This window comes from Equus przewalskii, chromosome 2, assembly GCF_037783145.1.
Source record: "Equus przewalskii isolate Varuska chromosome 2, EquPr2, whole genome shotgun sequence".
NCBI lineage: Eukaryota > Metazoa > Chordata > Mammalia > Perissodactyla > Equidae > Equus > Equus przewalskii.
The window spans coordinates 118,531,768-118,551,736 of NC_091832.1; the positions used below are offsets into that span (position 1 = coordinate 118,531,768).

General features: G+C 37.3%; 1 protein-coding gene across 9 annotated transcripts in view; it reads right to left on the reverse strand.

Moving 5' to 3' along the window:
* The window catches only part of AIMP1 (aminoacyl tRNA synthetase complex interacting multifunctional protein 1), a 138,223-nt gene that overhangs the window by 103,445 nt on the left and 14,809 nt on the right, over positions 1 to 19,969 (reverse strand). For 5 of the 9 annotated variants that reach the window (XR_011537818.1, XR_011537819.1, XR_011537817.1 and 2 more), the window contains exons 5-8: positions 19,335 to 19,546; positions 16,069 to 16,237; positions 7,920 to 8,142; positions 6,920 to 7,029 (exon numbers count right to left, since the gene is read on the reverse strand). Coding sequence is in view for 1 of the 9 variants with exons in the window: in XM_008512806.2 (XP_008511028.1) it covers positions 7,976 to 8,142; positions 16,069 to 16,237; positions 19,335 to 19,546 (548 nt within the window). In the remaining 8 variants the exon portion in view is untranslated. Of the gene's footprint in view, positions 1 to 3,453; positions 4,016 to 6,584; positions 7,030 to 7,247; positions 8,143 to 16,068; positions 16,238 to 19,334; positions 19,547 to 19,969 lie in introns of those variants that run through there. The other 4 variants (XR_011537821.1, XR_011537820.1, XR_011537815.1 and 1 more) reach the window with 4 other exon arrangements.

A 19,969-nucleotide genomic window follows, 5' to 3' on the forward strand; every position in this document is an offset into this window, starting at 1 on the left:
TTTATTAAATAATCCATCCTTTTCCTACACAAGAAAGGTAGATATACAGACAGAGGCAGATACATAGATATACAGATATATATCTCCTTTATCTATTTCTGGATCTATTCTGGATTTTGCTTTTTTTTAAAGATTGGTACCTGAGCTAACATCTGTTGCCAATCTTTTTTTTTTCTTCTTCTTCTCCCCAAAGCACCCCCAGCACATAGTTGTATATTCTAACTGTGAGTGCCTCTGGCTGTGCTATGTGGGAAGCCGCCTCAGCACGGCCTGACAAGCGGTACCATGTCTGCGCCCAGAAACTGAACCGGCGAAACCCTGGGCTACCGAAGCAGAGGGTGTGAACTTAACCACTTGGCCACTGGCCCAGCCCCTGTTCTGGATTCTTAATTCTTTTCCATTATCTATTTTATTTATATTATTGTCAATACCACAAGGATTTAATTAAAATGGTTTTATATCATTCCTTGATATCTAGGAGGACAAATTTCCCTTGTTTTCCTTTTTTCAAAATATTTTCTGGCTACTCTCAGGCATTCATTTATATGTATTTTCTAATTTCTAAAAAAAACCTTCTTTTGTAGTGTGTATGTTTATGACAAATGATATTTTGTGATATTAAATCTTTCCATGCAAGCATACAAGATGTTTCTCCATCTTACTTTATTATTTATTTTATATTACTATATTTCTTGCATTTTTCTTTTCCTTAGTTTTGCTGATTAGATAAAGTTGCTATTAATTCGGTTTTTCTCCTTGATAATCTGGAAGTTCTACTCTAGTTCACACCCACTGAGGATTATTTCCTCCTTCCTGAATTCAGAATCAAGTATGCGCTTCTCTCCTATTGTTAGACACCAGGTAACAACTGTTTCTTTCTTTCCCCGGGGCATCGTCCCCCCTTCCCACCCCCAGACTATGAAAAGACCTTTGGAACACTTCCATTATTTCCCCGTTTCCTTTTCTCCTTCCCCGTCCTCCCTAGGGAGAGGGTTTTGGGATGCTTTTCCTTTCCCCACACTACCAGATTTTGCTAAGACAGTTAATTATTTAATTCAAGTCTCCCTTTATAGATTGCCCTTCTGTTTCAGAAGTCCTTTCTTACCATTTACATTGAACATTCCTGACAATTTATCGCTATCTCTTTTAACTATAATACAAACATTAGAAGGTCCATTCCTCACCACTGTTTCCTTTTTTCCTCTTCCCTCATCTTTCTAGTTAGTGTGTTTTCCTAATATACTCTGAATTCTAGCATAATATCCAAGAGGCATTAAATTCCAGACACGGTCTCCCACGTGCTACTCTGCAATAGAAATCCTAGCCCTCGTAATAATCAGCACAGTGGATGCAGGGAGATCATCTGTTCGTTGGTAACGGGGTGGTTGGATCATAAGAATTGGGGAGGCACTGAAGTGAACATCTGACTGCTGTGCTCCGCCTGATGTGGGGTCATTCTGCTTTTTCTGGATGACAGTAAGTGTGTATCCACTGAACAGTCTCCATTACTGGAGATAATTACAACTTGCAACAAAAGAACCACATGACCAGAACTGGCTCTAGGTAAATTAAAGGCTGTCCAGAAACTTCACCTTTGGTATTCTGCTACCTTTCCTAATAGAGTCTGTAATTTGCAATCTTCCCTCACGTCCCTCCAGATGCCCAACCTGTATGCTATTCTCCCCCAGAAGACAAAAATCTCTACACACTTTCTATCTTGAAAGTGCTTTGAACATCTGAGAGGATGGGAAGATAGTATACTTGGTATTTGTGTGCAGCTGGGGTTAAGTCTCAGCCGCATGTCCCATCCGAGGCATGAGTGATTCACCTCGATGCTCTCCAGCTCTGACACTACAGGCTTATTCTTCTAGATATGTGACCTTGACTAGCAATTTCAGACTTTTTTTTTAGTTATATTTATCTAGACTCTGCCTTTTTTAATAAAGCATTTGCTTAGATTTCTGTTGTATTGATTTTCAGGCACATCACGATTCTTTTACAAAAAGGCTAATGTTTTTAAATTGCATTGCTATTTCCTGGATACTCGCTCAAACTTTATTTAAAAACTAAGTCTCGAAATTTAGCCCTACCCTCAACCCATGTTTGCAGCTCTTTACTGCCCATGGGTCCTGTCCCTGTGCTACTCCATGCTATTCTCTGAATAAAGGAGCACTACTACCAGACCTTGAGAGTCCAAGAAATCTTTCTTTCACCTCCTTGACTCACCGAGCCTGCATCAATGCCATTCCCCCATTTTTCAGGCCTTTCTCAGATACAAGCTCATTCCTGTCTTGGGACTTAGATTTCTCCCTCCTCGCCCATTGTTCATCAGATTAATTCCCGCTCATCCTTCCTTAATCAATCATCATCTCAGATGTCTTCCCTAACTCCCCAGTTTAAACTAGATTTTCCAAGGCCGGCCCGGTGGACAGCAGTTAAGAGTGCACGTTCTGCTTTGGCGGCCCAGGGTTTGCCAGTTCAAATCCAGGGTGTAGACATGGCACTGCTTGGCAAGCCATGCTGTGGTAGGCATCCCACATATAAAATAGAGGAAGATGGGCAGGGATGTTAGCTCAGAGCACAGATGTTAGCTCAGGGCCAGCCTTGCTCAGCAAAAAGAGGAGGATTGGTGGCAGATGTTAGCTCAGGGTTAATCTTCCTCAGAAAAAAACCAACCTAAAAAATAAGTCTCTCTTCACAAGCACTCAAGTTTTTGTTTTCAATGCATGTGCTGTTTTAAGAGAAAACGTTATCCTGTCATATGAAAACTGAAGGTTACACAAAAAAGTTATTTCTACCAAAATCATTCTCTTTTGCTAAACTTACTGAAAGTGACTTTTAGTTTGCATTTTTCATTAATCTTTTTCAAAGAGAAATCAAATTGTGGTGTTGATTTTGGATGACTCCTGCACTGTTCTTTCCAAATTCCCCAGGTGTGAAAAGTTGAGTGGGTTTTAAATTAACAAGTATCAGCCAAATATGTAATCTTAGGGTTGAAAAGTTAAGTGGATGCATATCTTGAGAGCATTTATCTCCTGGGATGTATGATATTCTAATGAGGCAATTTACAAAAACAAATTTAAAACTCTGGTCAGAGCAGCCTTGATATGAAGGCTGTCATACGAATGCCATTGTAGAAATGAACAGACATTAATAATTGCTATTTGAACAATTTTGTAGGTACTATGTAGCAAAGGGAAAGGCAAGAAGAATAGTTAGCCCCTTCATGAAAAAGGATTATTCTTTTTTCTTGCAATTACTGAGCCCTGGGCTTGTTTCTGCTGCTGTTGCTAAGGACAATAGCCTGCCAGATAGGAAATGATTTTGATGAAGACATAAACTAACACTTACACACACATTTCACTCAAAAATCCAGAGAACTTAGAATAGTGTGTGTTGCGGGGGGGCGGTGGGAGTATGGAAGGGAAAGGAAAAAAGAAATAAGGGAATACATAAAGCTGAAAAATATAATATACAATAATTAATTCACACTCTGAAATTCCAGGTGGCTCAGTTTCAAACCAACAATGATTGCATTATTCTGGGTCCTTTCTCCAAATTTTTTTGGAGTTATACCCCTATGAATTATCTCTGCCAAGAATTATCCAAAGGAAAAACCATAACTACAAAAAATGCAACAAGCAAGAATGTGTAAGTCACTAACTCTTTTCCAACAAGTTGGTATCTGAAGATCCAATTTTGCATAGAGGCATATTAGCGAGCAGCAACTATCCTTCTTTTCATTATTATTGCAAATTTTGGAGTTATCCTCCAAGCAGTACTGCAAAGGGGCTACAACTATAAAGAGCTGCTCCTGGTTTAAATCTCACTTGCTCTCTTATCTACCTGCAGCACAGTGGCTTCCCTCATAGGTTGGCTTTGGTACCAACTGTCGCGGCAGGACGAGTGCCCTCAACAACAGCGCACGCCTGCAAGAGTCAAGGCTCATGGTCTTCAGAAGGCAACTGCTGCCAGTAGCAGCCTGGTTTTGCCAAGTGATTCTTCCTAAGAACCTCTGTAACAAAAAGAAAAAATTTGCTAAATTCTCTTTGTAATCACTCCAAGGAGTGTTTAATGATCTCTCTCTTTAGAATCTCTTAAATGCTTCTCTAAAGGAGGAGCTACTCTCATCTCTTTATATGAATGACTACAGTTTAGGGGTTTTTATTCATCACTATCCTTCCCTACAGTTTAACCAAAGCTAAACCTCTTATTCGAATAACACATGACTCATGTAGTTACCGGAGAGGAAAGGGTACTGCTGTGGAGAAGGGCACAGCATTAGTGCAAACTGAAAGATCTAGGCTTCAGCTAGCTAGACCTCAGCACAGGCATTTAACTTTTCTGTTGATTTTTGGAGGTAAAATGGCTGGTCCACCTCTAGGGATTTAAGAAATTCAGAAGACGTGTGAAAGTACTTTGTTAGCTATAAAGCATTAAGTAGCTTAAAATAATTCCGTAATAAAATCCATGACACGAGACAGATATTATTGATATATCCCCCCAACTTTTGTCAGAGAAGGGCATAGTCACTCCTTAACTAAAATTTTAGAGGGCAAAGCTTTCTTCACAAGACAGCAGTCTTCAATGCTATTGTTAACTGAGTTACATTAACTTGCCTCCCTAGTTTTTATTTTGTATCTTGGTGATTAAGTTTTAGTTTTCACAGCACTTAGAACCAGGACTTGTGTCACAATTCATGTAGCTAAAGTACACAGCTAATATTGTACACTTCTGGTATTTTATATTTTTAAAGGCACAACCTAGTTTCCCAGGGAAACTGAGGAGGTATATTCATGCTCCTTTACTGCCCGTGATAAGCAACAGCAAGATGCTCCCCCATCCATCAAGAACATGAAGCTATGACTGCTTCTATTTATGTGACACTAACACACCATAGTGAGAAGTACTACTATCTTCCTAGCCTAAGAAAACTGCAAAACTATTTGAAACTTTATAAGTAATATACTAAGCCAGTGAAAGGGCATTAATGAACAGGGCTGGCCAACATCTAAATATCCAAAAAATGGATTTCAGTGGGAAAGCAGGGAGTGAGGAAAGTTTCAGTAATGAACAGCTGTAATGAGGGAAGAGATACCTCTGGCATAGAGAAACAATCAGGTCTGCTGAAAGACAGGGCCACACCCGGTAGGAAATATTCCTTAAGCTACTCTGTTCAATTCATAAGTACCAAGTAATCTTCTGAACAAGGATTCAATTCTCAGGAAAAGTGACAGCAGGAAAGGGGAGAGCAGAGACAGGAACACTAGTTTCTGGAGAGGAACATCCTTATCATAAACTGGTATCAACACAATATGCATCTTTTATATTCCAGGCAGGCATTACTCTAAGTCGTCTGTGGGTACTGGCTCACACAAGCTTCACAATCCACAGATGAGGGAAATAAGTATAGAGAGGCTAAACAGTTGCCCAGGGTCCTACAGGCCTTTAAGTGTAGAGCCAGGAATCAACCCCAGTAACCTGGCTTCACAACCAAAACTACCAAGCTCTTTGGATTTCTTAGGATCTCTGAGAGTCATCTACAGATGCAGGCTTTTGGACCTGCAAAGCTAAGACCCAGACTCTGGGATCCGGTTAAACTTACTTGCTCTATGAGGCCCTACCCACACCCTCTATCTTGCCGACATGCTTCTTATTAAACTCCCATGAGTTACCTTGAATATTCTGTAAATAGTCTAAATGGGAATTTACATATTTTAGAAAAGCAACAACAAATTATCTGTTTGGTGGGCACTTAATGTTTTTGTATCCGTAGAGTACTGAATGTTCTTAGGAGAAGCAAGGCAGGGAAAAAACTTCCAATTTTGTATTAAAATCACCATGTCCTGAAAACGACTCATCTCAAAAGAATAACACACATGGCTTTTTTTTTTTTTTGAGGAAGATTAGCCCTGAGCTAACATCTGCTGCCAATCCTCCTCTTTTTTGCTGAGGAAGACTGGCCCCGAGCCAACATCCATGCCCATTTTCCTCTATTTTATATGTGGGACGCCTACCACAGCATGGTTTGACAAGCAGTGCGTAGGTCTGCACCTGGGATGCGAACCGGCAAACCCTGGGCAGTTGAAGTGGGATGTGCAAACTTAACCTCTGTGCCACTGTGCCAACCCCTGGAATTTCTAAAAATAAGAAAACTTAGTACTCCCAACATTCCCTGTAAGACCCTTGCATGAAGAAAGTATCTTGGGGGAGGGTCATAGATGCCAAGGGGCACCAGCCATTTAGCCTGTGACCTAACTCCATGCCCTACTACTGAAGTCCTTAAAAGGCTGAAAACCAGTCAGAAGCCAGAGGGTTATGTCCAGTTTGCTAACTATGCCTTTCTTTTTTGTTGATTCTCTAAGAGCTCTTTGATCCCAGCAATACAAATAAAACAGAATTAAGTTTTCTGTAAAAACAAAGACTAAATGGCGCTACATTGATAATCTGATTAATGCTTTCATGTAACTTGAAAAATTTGGAATAAATATTTCAACTACCCAAGTAGCTGAAACATTCTTTAAATCATGTTAAAATTATTTAAGGAAATTTAATATAATTGGGGAAAATTAGAAAATACAGAATCACAGAAGACTTCACAGTCTTTATTCACAAGAGTAATGTATCTCAGATACAAAATAACTTTTGAAATTTGTTTGTGTTTAGTTATCAACAGAAGTTAATGATAGTCTGTTAACATCAATTTTTCAGAAAGAAGATAAAACTTCTATGATGGTATCATATCCCGGCCTACCAGAACTCCATAGACTTAAATAAATGAACTTTATACTTTTTACGATGCTGCATGCAGCGTGTTTGGAAATTTCTGGTTTTGCCTCTCCTTTTTGGAGGCTATAAACAGCTATAGTGCTAGAGTATCATGTGTGATTTTTCTTTTAAACAATATCTATACTCCTACCTCCACTGATGCATTTCTTTTTTGGTAGCCCAGATCATCAGTCAACATCTCAAAGGTGGTGAACTTGAAGCTCATAGTTCCTAAGTTAATTTTCATTGTTCCCACAATATCTGCAAGATGAGTGAAAATAGGCATTTGACACCTTAATGCATATGTATGTTAAGTTTTTGGCTATAATTTCTTTTAATATATTGTCAGTATGGTGGTAAATGAAAAAGTAAAATATATCAATCTTAAATACTCTTCTAAAGATAATAAGCTATAAATAATCTTTATTAAGTACCCAAAGAATCTTTGTAAGTCAGCCAGAATAAAAAAAATAGACTGCTGCTTTTATGGTCAATTTATTAGAAACTACATTGGCAACACTTTGAATTGTGTTTATTCTTCAGAGTTGGTCAAAATTTATTACTAATTTGCTAAATGGAAAGAAAAAGTTCAATACACAGTTGGAAATTCCAGTCTTTAAAAAAGTCACCTTAAGTATACAAGTCTGGGCTACTTTGGCAAGCAATAGCAGCAACATTCAAATGCCACGTCTCCTAGCTTTATGAGTTTCGGCTCTCTAGAATCAACAGTTGGTCATTTTCAATATTATTACAATATGAACAGTTAATAAGCCTGACAAGAATTCTAACTTGCCATTTTTGAAAAGGAGAGGACATTTATAATATAGATACACAATATACTAAAAATCCAGGGGCTTGAAATTTCATGCACCATGTGCCTACAAATAAGAAACTAAATGTTAACCTAGTTCAAGTTATCTAAGTGTATAAAGAAAAAACAACCTGCCAACCAACATTCCCACTAAAAAGTAAATCATCACAAAACAAAGGCAATTTCCTCCCTACATTATAAAGGATCAAAAACCATAGGTGAAAATGCAGTGTTTCCCCAATCAAATGAAAACAACAGATACCAGGTAAAACACTAGTCAAGTCTAGAAGAGAAATAAGACAAAAATGAGCCAGCTACATTTTAGGTACAAGTGACAAACCTATTTCTCTTTATTGTTGTTAGTTTTCTCCAGTGTACTTCAGTAACTGAAGCGTTTTATCTTATTCCACTGTTGCTCATAGTCTGAGCCCTGCACACTCCCTTCCCTTTCACCTCAAAGGGAGCTCCTTTGTATGTAGCCACACACTCATCATTAGTGTAAAGATCAGGCTGGATCTGCTCCCAAATCTTCTTCTTAGGATTCAGCTCCTTGTCAGGCTCTCCTGTTGGGGAAAAACAAAATACATCATTAACATATTAAATAAATTGTCCGGAGAGATTTCTAGTGAATTATCTTGGCAGCACTTTCTGATCTTTAGACTTGATCAGAATTTTAACATTTACCTTATTTTTATGCCCGTAGTTTATATTCCTTTTTTTTTTTTAAAGATTTTATTTTTTTCCTTTTTCTCCCCAAAGCCCCCCAGTACATAGTTGTATATTCTTCATTGTGGGTCCTTCTAGTTGTGGGATGTGGGATGCCGCCTCAGCATGGCTTGATGAGCAGTGCCATGTCTGCGCCCAGGATTCGAACCAACGAAACTCTGGGCCGCCTGCAGCGGAGCGTGCAAACGTAACCACTCGGCCATGGGCCCAGCCCCCATATGTTCTTGATTAGTAAAATAAAATAAAATATTTTGTCATTTCCTTCCAAATGTTAGACATTATTTCTTACTCTTACAATAAATATTTTTGTAGGTAATATAATTCAATGAATTTATTTCTCAAATTATTGAAACAAAAATATGATACTCATTTTATCACTACACATAAAGAAAAACTGTGAAGAGACGACAACATAATTTGATGTGTTATATTTTTACACGTGGCAAAAGCAGCTTATGCTGTGCTATGTGTTTCAATACACAAAATAAATGACTAGATTGCTGCTATAGTGCTTGAAGATTTCTTATCAATACTGGAGAATGGTTTAAATGCTGGGATTATTTAGCTAAATGTAACTACTTTGGGTAATATCTGTTGTTCACTCCATTTGGTGAGATGGAGAGACAGAAAGGGGTAGTAAGGAGACAAGGACTAGTATTTTCTAAGTACCAGGAATATTTGTTGTTGCATGCAATACACACAACAACACTGACTCTTTAAATATAAAGAAATTGGGGCTCAGAGAAGATAAATTGCTCAAAGTCACACAATCAACAAGTGAAGCCAGGATTCAGCACCCAAGCCCTTGTTCTATGAGCGCAGAACCTTGCCTCCTGATAAACTACGCTTTAGACACGAAACAAATAATGCTCTTACATGTAGATAATACCCCATCCCCTCTCTTTATAGTAACTCACCTTCTAAAGTTTACAATCAATAAAAGACAAACACATTGTAGAATGTATCTGGTCTAGACTTAAAGACCACCGGTATAGCAAGCAATCCCTCTACTTAATGAATGATAAGGAGGTAACATTTAATTCAACATCATTCTAGTAGCCGGGGATGTTCAATAACATTTGGAATGAAGAATCAGTTCAAGAAACAATAAGAAAAGTAACGTATCTCTAAGTGTTAGCTTCGAATGGAAAATGATTTTCTTGGAGGTAACAAAAAGAATATTACTAAGGTATAATTCAATAATGATAGAAATAGAACTTTCTATATCTTTTTTTAAGTGACTCCCAAGTTGAAATCTCTTAGAATTACTTTAAAAAGAATGTTTTAAACATTACTAGAACTAATTATAGTCTATATTCTGATTACATCTATCTAAGCTGGTGTTTATTCTCTACTCACACATATAATGTATATATATATAAGAACACTGAACAAATTGGTTGGCCATGGTGGTTTTGTTCTTTATTAGCTCTTCAGAAACTGCCTAGAAACTGGCAAGAACATACAAAATTGTCCTCTGATATGCAGGTTTTCAGAGATGACAGAATAGTTAATTGAACGATGTATCTACAGTAGAATAATATGCAATGAAATTAAAATTGAAAGACTGACTAGTATAAAAGATGAGGATTTTTCTTACTCCTTTAAGTTCACTTGGTTGGACAACACGGAAACTAACAAACAGAAGAGAAAAAAACCCAATATATAAAATACCTACAAGATTTTTAATTTTTCTTTCTAAACCATTCCTTAGTCTAAGCATAATCCTACTTTGCATGTGCCCAGAGGATGTAGGAAAATGGGCATTCCAGAATTCTGAAAAGTTAGAGGCAGAGATACTGTTTGAGGAGGACTGAATACTAAACCTGAATCCCCCCCAAAAGATGTTGCCAAACTGATAATTAATTCAAGAAGCAGAGCATCCCAGATCTGTGTAAAAGCTTCTTTTCACGAGTCTAGACTGTGTGGGTAAATTCTTGCTGAATGCAGATATAAGCCCCAAGTACAAAAAGCTGTGGTGCAGCACAAAATTAAGCTTCTCAGATCTAGGAAGACAGTGACGTGTAGAAACAACAATCTTCACGACACATAACAGTGAAGCACTACACAAGTAGTGCTTGCTACGTGCCTGTCCCTGCACTAGGTGCTTTCGTCCATTTATTCATTTAATCCTCTCAGAACACGAACAAATACTATCCACTACTCTCATTTTACAGACGAGGAAATTGAGGCACAAAAGTTATTTAAAATACCAGGCAGGTAGCTAAGTGTTTCAAAAGTTAAACCTCACAAAACCTCCATGAGATAGATGCCTCTAGAAACCCCTTCCTAGAAATGAAAAAGCTGAGGCTCAGAAAGGTTCCCAGGTCTCCCAGCACTTGTGGAGCCAAGATCTAGAAGTTCTAAAGTTTTACATTAAGACTGTCATAATTTTCAAGGAACAAAGACCTGAACCAAAAATAAACTAGAAACTAGGAAGAGGAACCTCCAAAGCTGACTGCTGCTTTTCACACACCAGACTCAGCACCTCAACTCTGAATGCAGCTGCAAGACTTAACAAATCAATAAATGAAACGAGGATCCAGACAACTAAGCTAGTGAGATTACTGTCAAAACCTGTCCCCTTGTGATCACTGAATACACTCAGAGCTGGAAAGTCTGGTTGCAGTGCTAACCTTCTCACTGGAATGTTTCTCAACGTCATACTATTTGGTAGGGTACAGAGCTAGTTCGAAACAAAAGCTTGAATCACTTGCTATGAAAAACACACCTGTCATTTCAAATAACTTTTTTTTTTTAAAGATTTGCACCTGAGCTAACAACTGTTGCCAATCTTTTTTTTTTTTTTTCCTGCTTTATCTCTCCAAATCCCCCCGGTACATAGTTGTATATCTTGGTTGCAGGTCCTTCTAGTTGTGGCATATGGGACGCCGCCTCAACGTGGACTGATGAGTGGTGCCATGGCCATGCCCAGGATTCGAACCGGTGAAATCCTGGGCAACGGCAGCGGAGCAGGCAAACTTAACCACTCGGCCACAGGGCCAGCCCCCTCAAATAACTTTTTTTAATGAACTATATTTTCCAAAGAAGTGTTTCATGATTCCTGTGTGTTTTGTCCTTCCTCTAAATCTTATTTTCCTAATTTTCTTTTCTTTCTTTTCTTTTTTTGGCACAACTATCCAAAGAAGGTAAATTATGATATTAATAAAAGTTCTTAAAACTGCAGAGCCTCCGAAAATGCTAAACACGTGCCAATAATCACCATTTGGAAATGGTTACATGTATCATAAGAGAACAAATCATTCAGAAATTATTTTAGGCCAACTCATTCTAAACGGAACACACGGGAATGGGAACTGGTCAGAGAGGAGTTTGTACAGATGTAAAAACTGTGATCACCTTTTCTCAGCATTTAAAACCTACAAAAGTAATAAATGCAAATTCCAGAGTTCCAGGCACTCACAAGTTCAAGTAAGAACCAGAAGCTTCATTTTAATTAGGCCATTCTTTTGCAAAGAATGCTGACTGACCATCAGTTTCTCAGTGACACCTGCCATAGCCACAAAAAGTCTAGCACTAGGTTAATTGTTTTATGTTTGATTAACTGAGTTGTTGAACTATAATTCTAACTATCGCCACATTTGTGGTATAAAAACTAAAGTATAACTCTGTAAATACGGTCAATTAATTTAACAAAACTAACCAATAGAGAAAAGTGGTTTGGTGGTTGGATAGGAACGATCTTGGCAATAATATAGGCAGATACTCAGGTCTGCCCTCCCAATACTGGTTTGGTTTTTTTTTTTTAACACATTTTACTAGTACATTTCTTTCTATTTATTCATTAATCCATTTATTGAGCTCCTAGTCCATGCCAGGCATTTTTCTAGATGCTAGAAATACAGCAGTGAATAATACAAAAATCTTGGTTTCATGATACTTATATTTCTGTGTGGGCAGGCAATAAATAATGTATATTAGATGATGATAAGTGTTTTGGAGAAAAATGAAACAAAGAAGATGACACTTGAAAGATCTGAATAGGATGAGAGAACAGGCCATGTAGCCACCTGGGAAAAGAGCCAGTGGCTCAACTGGAGGGACAGAGGAAGCACTGGAGTGTGTGAGACAACAGGAGGCTGCTGGAAGGACGGGGCTCAGACGCTGGGTCCAATGGAAAGCTTTTGAACAGCTCTGAGCAGAGTTTGTAACACAGTCTGACCCAGATCACTCTGTGTGCCATAACCGAAAACAGACGAAGGGCAAAAGCAGATCACTCAGGAGGCTTTGCAATTATCCAGGTAAGAGATGTTGGCACCAGGACCAAAGTGGTGGTGGTGGTGATGATGAGAATTATTCTAGATATGTTCAGAAGGTACAGCCATTAGAGTTTTCTGAAGAAGATGTGTGAGAAAATAAGCAGTGAGGAGAATGGAGTTCCTGTCAGATAAGATGGGAAATATGATGGAAAAGGGAATTCTAGGGGCATACTGGGATATGTTTTCTGCCTTGGGACATGGGAGTGAAGTCTAGTAGGCAGCCAGATAAGTGACTGGATAAAATAGTCAAGGGAATGAATGTGGAAAGAAAAAGAGGTTAGACTGAGGTCTGGGGCAATCCAATGTTAAGAGATCAGAGAGGAGGAAGAATCCACTAGGAGATGAGAAGGATAGCCAGAGAAGCAGGAGGACCACCAGGAGAGGGCAGTGCCAGACGCCAAGGTAACCAAGAGAAGGACTGAGAACCAGCTTGCATATTTAGCTACCAGAGTAACTGGTGATCTTGATCAGAGCAGTTCTGGTAGAAGACTGGAGAAAAACCTGACTGAAACCAGTTTTAAAGAGAAGAATCAAATATAGGCAACTTTTTGCTTTGTTTTAAAATAATAAATGGATCCAAAAGTTAAACACTCTTGCATATCATACATGTTTTGTGATTAACCATTAATTTATATTTACTAATAAGACTCAATATCAACAGAAATAAGAATGATCTTGGAAGTTAAAAGTCTGAATGCCAATTCTCACTTATTATTAGACCCAAAACAGTACACTCTCAAAAAAGGGCTGTCATTGCCTTTGTCTCCTAGCTGTAATATTATTTTCAAGTTATTTTTGCTTGAGTGTTTTAGGGATCAGTTACCATATTTAAATACTAAAATTTATAGGACATTTAAGATTTAACAAGTGCTGGATAGGGAGGGTTTTTAGCCATTGTTATAGAAATATTATTTGGCATCTTCGAAGCTCTATGGAAGTGTTTGGTTTTCTAGTTGGAGAAAATAGTTGTTAAGTACAAGCCTTTTCAAGGCCAAAGAGTAATTCAAAGATTTAAGCCCCAACTGCAATTTCTATGCCACACTTAATATAAACAACAAGAAATGTAAACTTCTGGACACTGAGCCCATCAAGTGAACATCAAAATGTACGAACAGACACCTTAAGCTTTAAAACGTAAAACAGATGCTGAGAAATAAAGCACCGATAAATCATGGCTCTCTCTGGAAAAAGAAAAAAAAACAGGAAGACTAATGGTCTGTTACGTAGCATTAACTGTTATTTCCTCTCAGATTTATTGCTACAGAGGCAGTAACTGATGGGGAAGCATAAGTAAGATGAGTATTCACAGACCTCATGTCCCAAAATCCATCAGTTATTGGATGCTGTTCGGCCTGGTCAAGCCCTTTATAAGGGGTAACAGAACAAGTCAAGCAGCCTCAGGGCCACTTGACAGCTGGACTTTCCCTCTCACTCTCAAATATGCTCTGCATCTTCTCCATATATCCATATTCTACGGCACAAGGGGAAACTATGAATTTGGAAGAAATACCAAACTTTGGAACAATGTACATAAAAATACACAAATAGCCAAACTGAGAGATCCAAGAATACAGTAAAGGCAAGAAACCAACACTGGGCTATTAGCGTCTCTAACGCTAAGTCACTGAGCAACTAAAGAAAACTTTCTTTCCATTTACTCTACAGTAACATCCAGATACTAACAATTGATTCAAGTGCTGAAATATTTACCCTTTAGTTCTATGAGGTAAGGGAATGAGAGCTGTCATAGAAACGAAAGAACTATAAGCTTCAGGAATGAAACAGTTCATATTAATTCACAGCATGCAACAATCAACAAACAAAAATGCTATGTTATTAGAGATTCAGGCACACCTATTGTTTGATCATTCTACTAACTCTATAGCACCTGAAGCAAGTAACTAAGTTTTGTCGAGCCTCAGTTTCCAAATTTGTAAAATAGTGGGTTAAAGCAGATGATTTCTTCCAGTTCTAAACATGTAACTACAATTTATATCAAAAAATAAAACTTAAAAAATGTACCAACTCTTAAGTATTTAAATAGAAAAGAAGGCAAATGTCAATCTGGAAAAGTAAAACCAAGATTTAGTTGGGTTTTTTTTCAATGCATGCTAAATCTTAAAAGAAAAACTTTATTTTTATTGTCATTCTATTCCAATCTAGTGAATGAGACTTCTAAGTTGAATTTCAGGTTTGTCAGGCTTACGCCAAAGTGTGAGGTTTGGGAAAGTGTTTCTATATCGTGGTAGTGAAGTGGTGACCATATTCTCCTAAAATCTAAAACCATCATGCTGCTTTGAGAAATGAATCAGACTACGATTTTTCCAAACCTAATATACCAAAAAAGGTTCTTAGAGCACAGAGCATTTATGGTTTCCAATCTACCAAAGTTCAAGACATACACATGCACTCAAAGTCATGGATACTTGTAAAACAATTCCTGTGGTTTTTAGATTTGTCTACTTTGGATTAGGAGGGAGGTGCCGAGTTTCAAGGAAATTAACCCAAGCTTTAGGGAAATTAACCCCATTTTATTCCGATGTTAAAATTCTTCACATCCTAATATTTCATCAAACACAGCTAACAAGGATTAAAAAAACAGGCCTATATAATCACATCAGCCTTGCTATTCCATTAAAATTCAGCTGTTTCTACAAATAATGTCTCCAAATCAATTTTGACTTTTAAACCTAATTCTACTTGTTACCCTAATTTATTTCTGCTTTTCCCATTGCTCTAGTCAAATGAACATCCTTTGAGTAAATGCAGTCTTTCAATTTCTAATTGTTTTTCCTCTAATACGGTCCTTCCTCTTTTATAAGAGAAATATTTATTCTACATCTGCCAAGCATCCTTTCTCTTCCGCTTCAAAGACCTATTTGAAGAAACTGTCTCACGCATTATGAAGCTTCATCTGTCTCAGGATTATTTTACTGGAGAAAATAAGCAATATGAAATGAAACTTCCTTTTAGATTATTAAAATAAATATGAGTTTTAACTTAGAGATTTTCCATATCCTAAAGTCAAGTAAAAGCATATCCAAGTGTATTATTAGATGGACTTTGAGAACTATACACTCAGATATACGTCTGAACTCTTCATCTCTTCGTCTTTCAATGTTGTATCTGAGATAATCTACAGCCTAAATGATTTCACAGCACATTAATTTGTTCTCTATCCATATCGCACTCTTCTGCTACATAGGTATGATTATTAGTGTTTTCCCTAGGGTGAAATCTCTCTCTGGTGTTTTATGTAATTTGTGTATTCTCGGGGAGGGGGATGGTTAGACGGTTGTACTCAATGTGCCATCTTGAGCCAACCTGAATAAACTCAATAATAATAATCTCTACAATACTGTTCATTTAATGTAAAGCCTTGTGAATCATACACAGGACTGATTTTAAACTCAAACATTACAAGCATCGCTTTGAGAACAATGATTCCCAAATGATTTCAAATAATGACCAAGAGATGCTTACCAGGAAAAGCATCAAAAGTAATTCTGTCTCCAGGAACAGACCCATCAGGAGGTGCCAAGATTTCAACCTTCTCTGGAGAACTAGCACACATCACCATTGCCTGAGATAGTACTCCCCTCATCCTTGCAGGTTTCAGGTTACAAAGTAAAATCACCATCCGATTTTGCAGCTGTGTGAAACACAAACTGGTGGTTAACGATGTATAGAGATTTAGAATAATTATACCTAGAGTGCAATAAGGTACATCTAATATGCTAAATAGCAAATGTTTTATTTCTATGGATGTATCTTTGTCTCTGTGCGTCCAAAATCTTTTATTGTTGTTGTGAAGGCTTATACGAACGTGAAAAAAAATTCTACAAACAATGCATCATAGTTGAAAGAGCAGAGGCAAAGCTTTCAGTTAAATATTTACTAAATGAATAAATAAATAAATGACTGAGTGAAAAGGACTTGGTTTTGAATTTCAGCTGCCATGTACTAGCAATGGGATTGTATAAAGTTGATCTCCCTGTTTCCTCACAAAATGAGGAAAATGATATTGAACTTAAATAGTAGTCACAAGGATTCTATCATAATAACGTATGTAAAACATTTAGCTTAGCGTCAGCACTAAAATAAATGCACATTTTGTTCCCTACACATTTGATCATTTCCAATACCATGCAAGATTCATTTCCTAATTTAAAAAATACTGATTATTTAACAATTCAAGCATTACGCCACTACGACTAACATTTAGGGCTAGTTCCACAATTCATTATAGAAGTGAACAGAAATTTCTTTAACCTTCTAAACCTGAAGCGTCCTAATTTTTTCCATAACTAGCAAAAATAAGGAACACAGTTGTTTAAAGCCTTTCAACAGGTTTAAAATAAAATAACATACAAGAGGACTATCACTGCAGGTGTGAAAAAGACACATTCTAGACAAAAGACGGTTTTATAAATAAATGTTATGTGCAAACTTATCCCCACATTTTTTTTTTCTGCTTTATCTCCCCAAAGCCCCCTGTACACAGTTGTATATCTTAGTTGCATGTCCTTCTAGTTGTGGGATGTGGGACGCCATCTCAACGTGGCCTAACAAGCGGTGCCATGTCCACGCCCAGGATTCGAACCCTGGGCCCCCGCAGTGGAGCGTGCGAACTTAACCACTCAGCCATGGAGCCGGCCCCTATCCCCACATTCTATGGTTAAAAAACAAATGGGCCTAAGATTCAAATTCAAAAGGCCCCTTCTTTTTGGAAGTCTTCATCAATAAGACTCTCCTTCAAACAAATAACTTGAAGATCCCACATATGTGAGAATGTAAAAAAAAACATTACAGCAGTATGTGTAAGAAAAACAAAGGGTTAGGTGGATGCAATGCTTTAGGGATCAGATGATGGTTGTGGACCTTTGCCTTAGAAAAATACACAAATCTACAAAATTTAGTATGCAATTTTAGGGGCCTAAGTGCCTCTGCTTTATAGAATGCTTTCCAGTACTGTCTTGATGGGTTAGATACAGATGTGTATATAAACAGCTTTGCGTATGGCTGTGAATGACAGCTTTTGGAAGAGAAGAAATAGTCTGCAACTTATGAGAACAAAAAAGATAAGCCCCAGTGGAGAGGAGTTTTTCCAATTTAAGCTGGCTCAAGATCAGTTGGTTCTTTTCTCCAGGGGTCCTATGAATCTAACTTCATAAGTGGTTTGAAGGAGTCCTGGTCCTATACAAGATGAATGCTAAAAACAAAAAAAAAGAACACATATGTGCCAAGTGTGTCTTTTTTTTCATAGATAAGAGAAGCTTCTTCACTAAACTCCTTAAGTCCATCTTTCTCCCCTCAACAGAGCAGCCAGATGATCCTATTAATATGTGAGGCAGACCATGTTATTCCCAAACTCAAAACTCCTCCAATGGCTTTCATCTCACTCAGAATAAAAGCCAGTCTTTAAAATGATCCATAAGACCCTATGGCATGTGGCACCCTTATCTCTGATTTTATCTTGCGTGACCTTCCCCCTTATTTACTCTGCTATAGTGACAATGCCTCCTGCTCTTCTTTGAACACCCCAGGCAAACATCTGACTCAGGGCTGCCTGAAAGGCTCTTCCATCAGATAGACACACGACTTGTTTTCTTAATTTTCTTAGACCTTTACTTAAATGTCACTGTCTTTACAGCTCTGGCCACTTTATATAAAATGACAGCACCATCCTAGACTCAGCACTTTCTAGATTATTTCTCTATTTTTCTTTTGATATTTACCATTATTTAAGATATACTATATACATTTAATATATATTAAAATTTTCTGATTCCCCCATAGGAATGTGAACTTCACAAAGGCAGGACTTTTTTTAAGAAAAAAAAAAAATCGTTCTATCTTAATTCACTGCTGTATCCCTTGCCTAGAATAGTTCCTGGTACACTGTTGGTGCTCGATAAATATTTGCATCTAGAAATATGAATTAATGTAGAAATATGTCCAAGTTCACAAAGCCAATAAGCAACAGAGCTGGCAATAAACAGAGAAGCAGAACTATCTTAATATTGAAGTCCATGGTCTTTGCAATGTTCTCAAGCACCACAGGGCAGAGGAAATAGTAGATGATTCAAATTACTATAGAAGATGTCTTGAAAGAGTAAATTAAAAATTATTGCTGTTTTTGATTCTTTCCAATGGAAATATATATATGTACATACATATGAACATATATTTTTAAATACCTATGTGACAATAAAATACAAACCATCCAATTTTTAACAAATAAAAGAATACCACTAAAAATTGCAAATTCAAACTCCATGATCCCTTCTCCTCATTTTTCTTTAAGTATGAAAATATTTCTTGAGTTATAAAGAAATAAAACTTGTTCTCTTTTAGATTTTAGATTTGAGCTTTCTGAGTTTATATAATAGTGGTTTAAAAAAATCAAGGAATAATAAAATTCCACGATGGCACAATGATGATAAAAATATATATGTTGTATTTTATAGAAAATACCAAACTAAAAACATTTTTTAAAATTGAGACAGAATAATATACCTTTTTTACCTATCCTCATGAATTCGATTCTAATTTATAGATCTTATGCAAAGCTGTGGTAGTTTTATGTACTTTTACGATGAAATTCATCCATTCAAACTAATCAAGTGAACTAATCAATATGCACTCATGTTGTGTGGTCATCTGATAAGATAATATATGGAAAAACATCAAGAAAGAGGGAACAAAGGTGACGTGCATGTAGAAGTAACTTTAGTTGTACAGAGTACCTGTTCAAGAGGAACATGATTCACCAGGCCACTGACAACTGTTCTTGGGGCTGTTTCTCCAACATCTACTTCTTCTACATACAAAGAATCTGCATCAGGGTGTTTTTTGGCAGTGATGATACAACCAATTCGAAGATCCAGACGGGAAACATCTATTGGTTTAGAGTCAGCACTTCCTGTTACTGATTGCTGTTTTTTCTCCTTTTTCTCTCCTAAAAAATATTTATGAATGGGTAAACATCAGAAGTAAAACAAAAGTACACTATAAAAACTCCACAGCGCGGATACTGATGAGCTTAAAAGAAAAAAACAGTGTTTATGTCTACCTTCACTTAAATAACAAAAGAAAGAATTATTCAAGTCCTAACATCTTCAACCCTATTTTGGCTATTTCTCTGTTGAATAACTGTATATCTCTCTAGTTAAAGACATAGAGTAGAGGTTGGTAAACTATCGCTCATGGGCCAAATTCAGCCCACTGCATGTTTCTGTCAAAGTTTTACTAGAACACAACCACGTCCATTCATTTACATACTGTCTACGGATGCTTCTGCACTACGGCAGAGTTGAGTACCTGTGACATAGACTGCATGGCCTGCAAAGCTTCACATAGTTACTAAATGGTCCTGTACAGA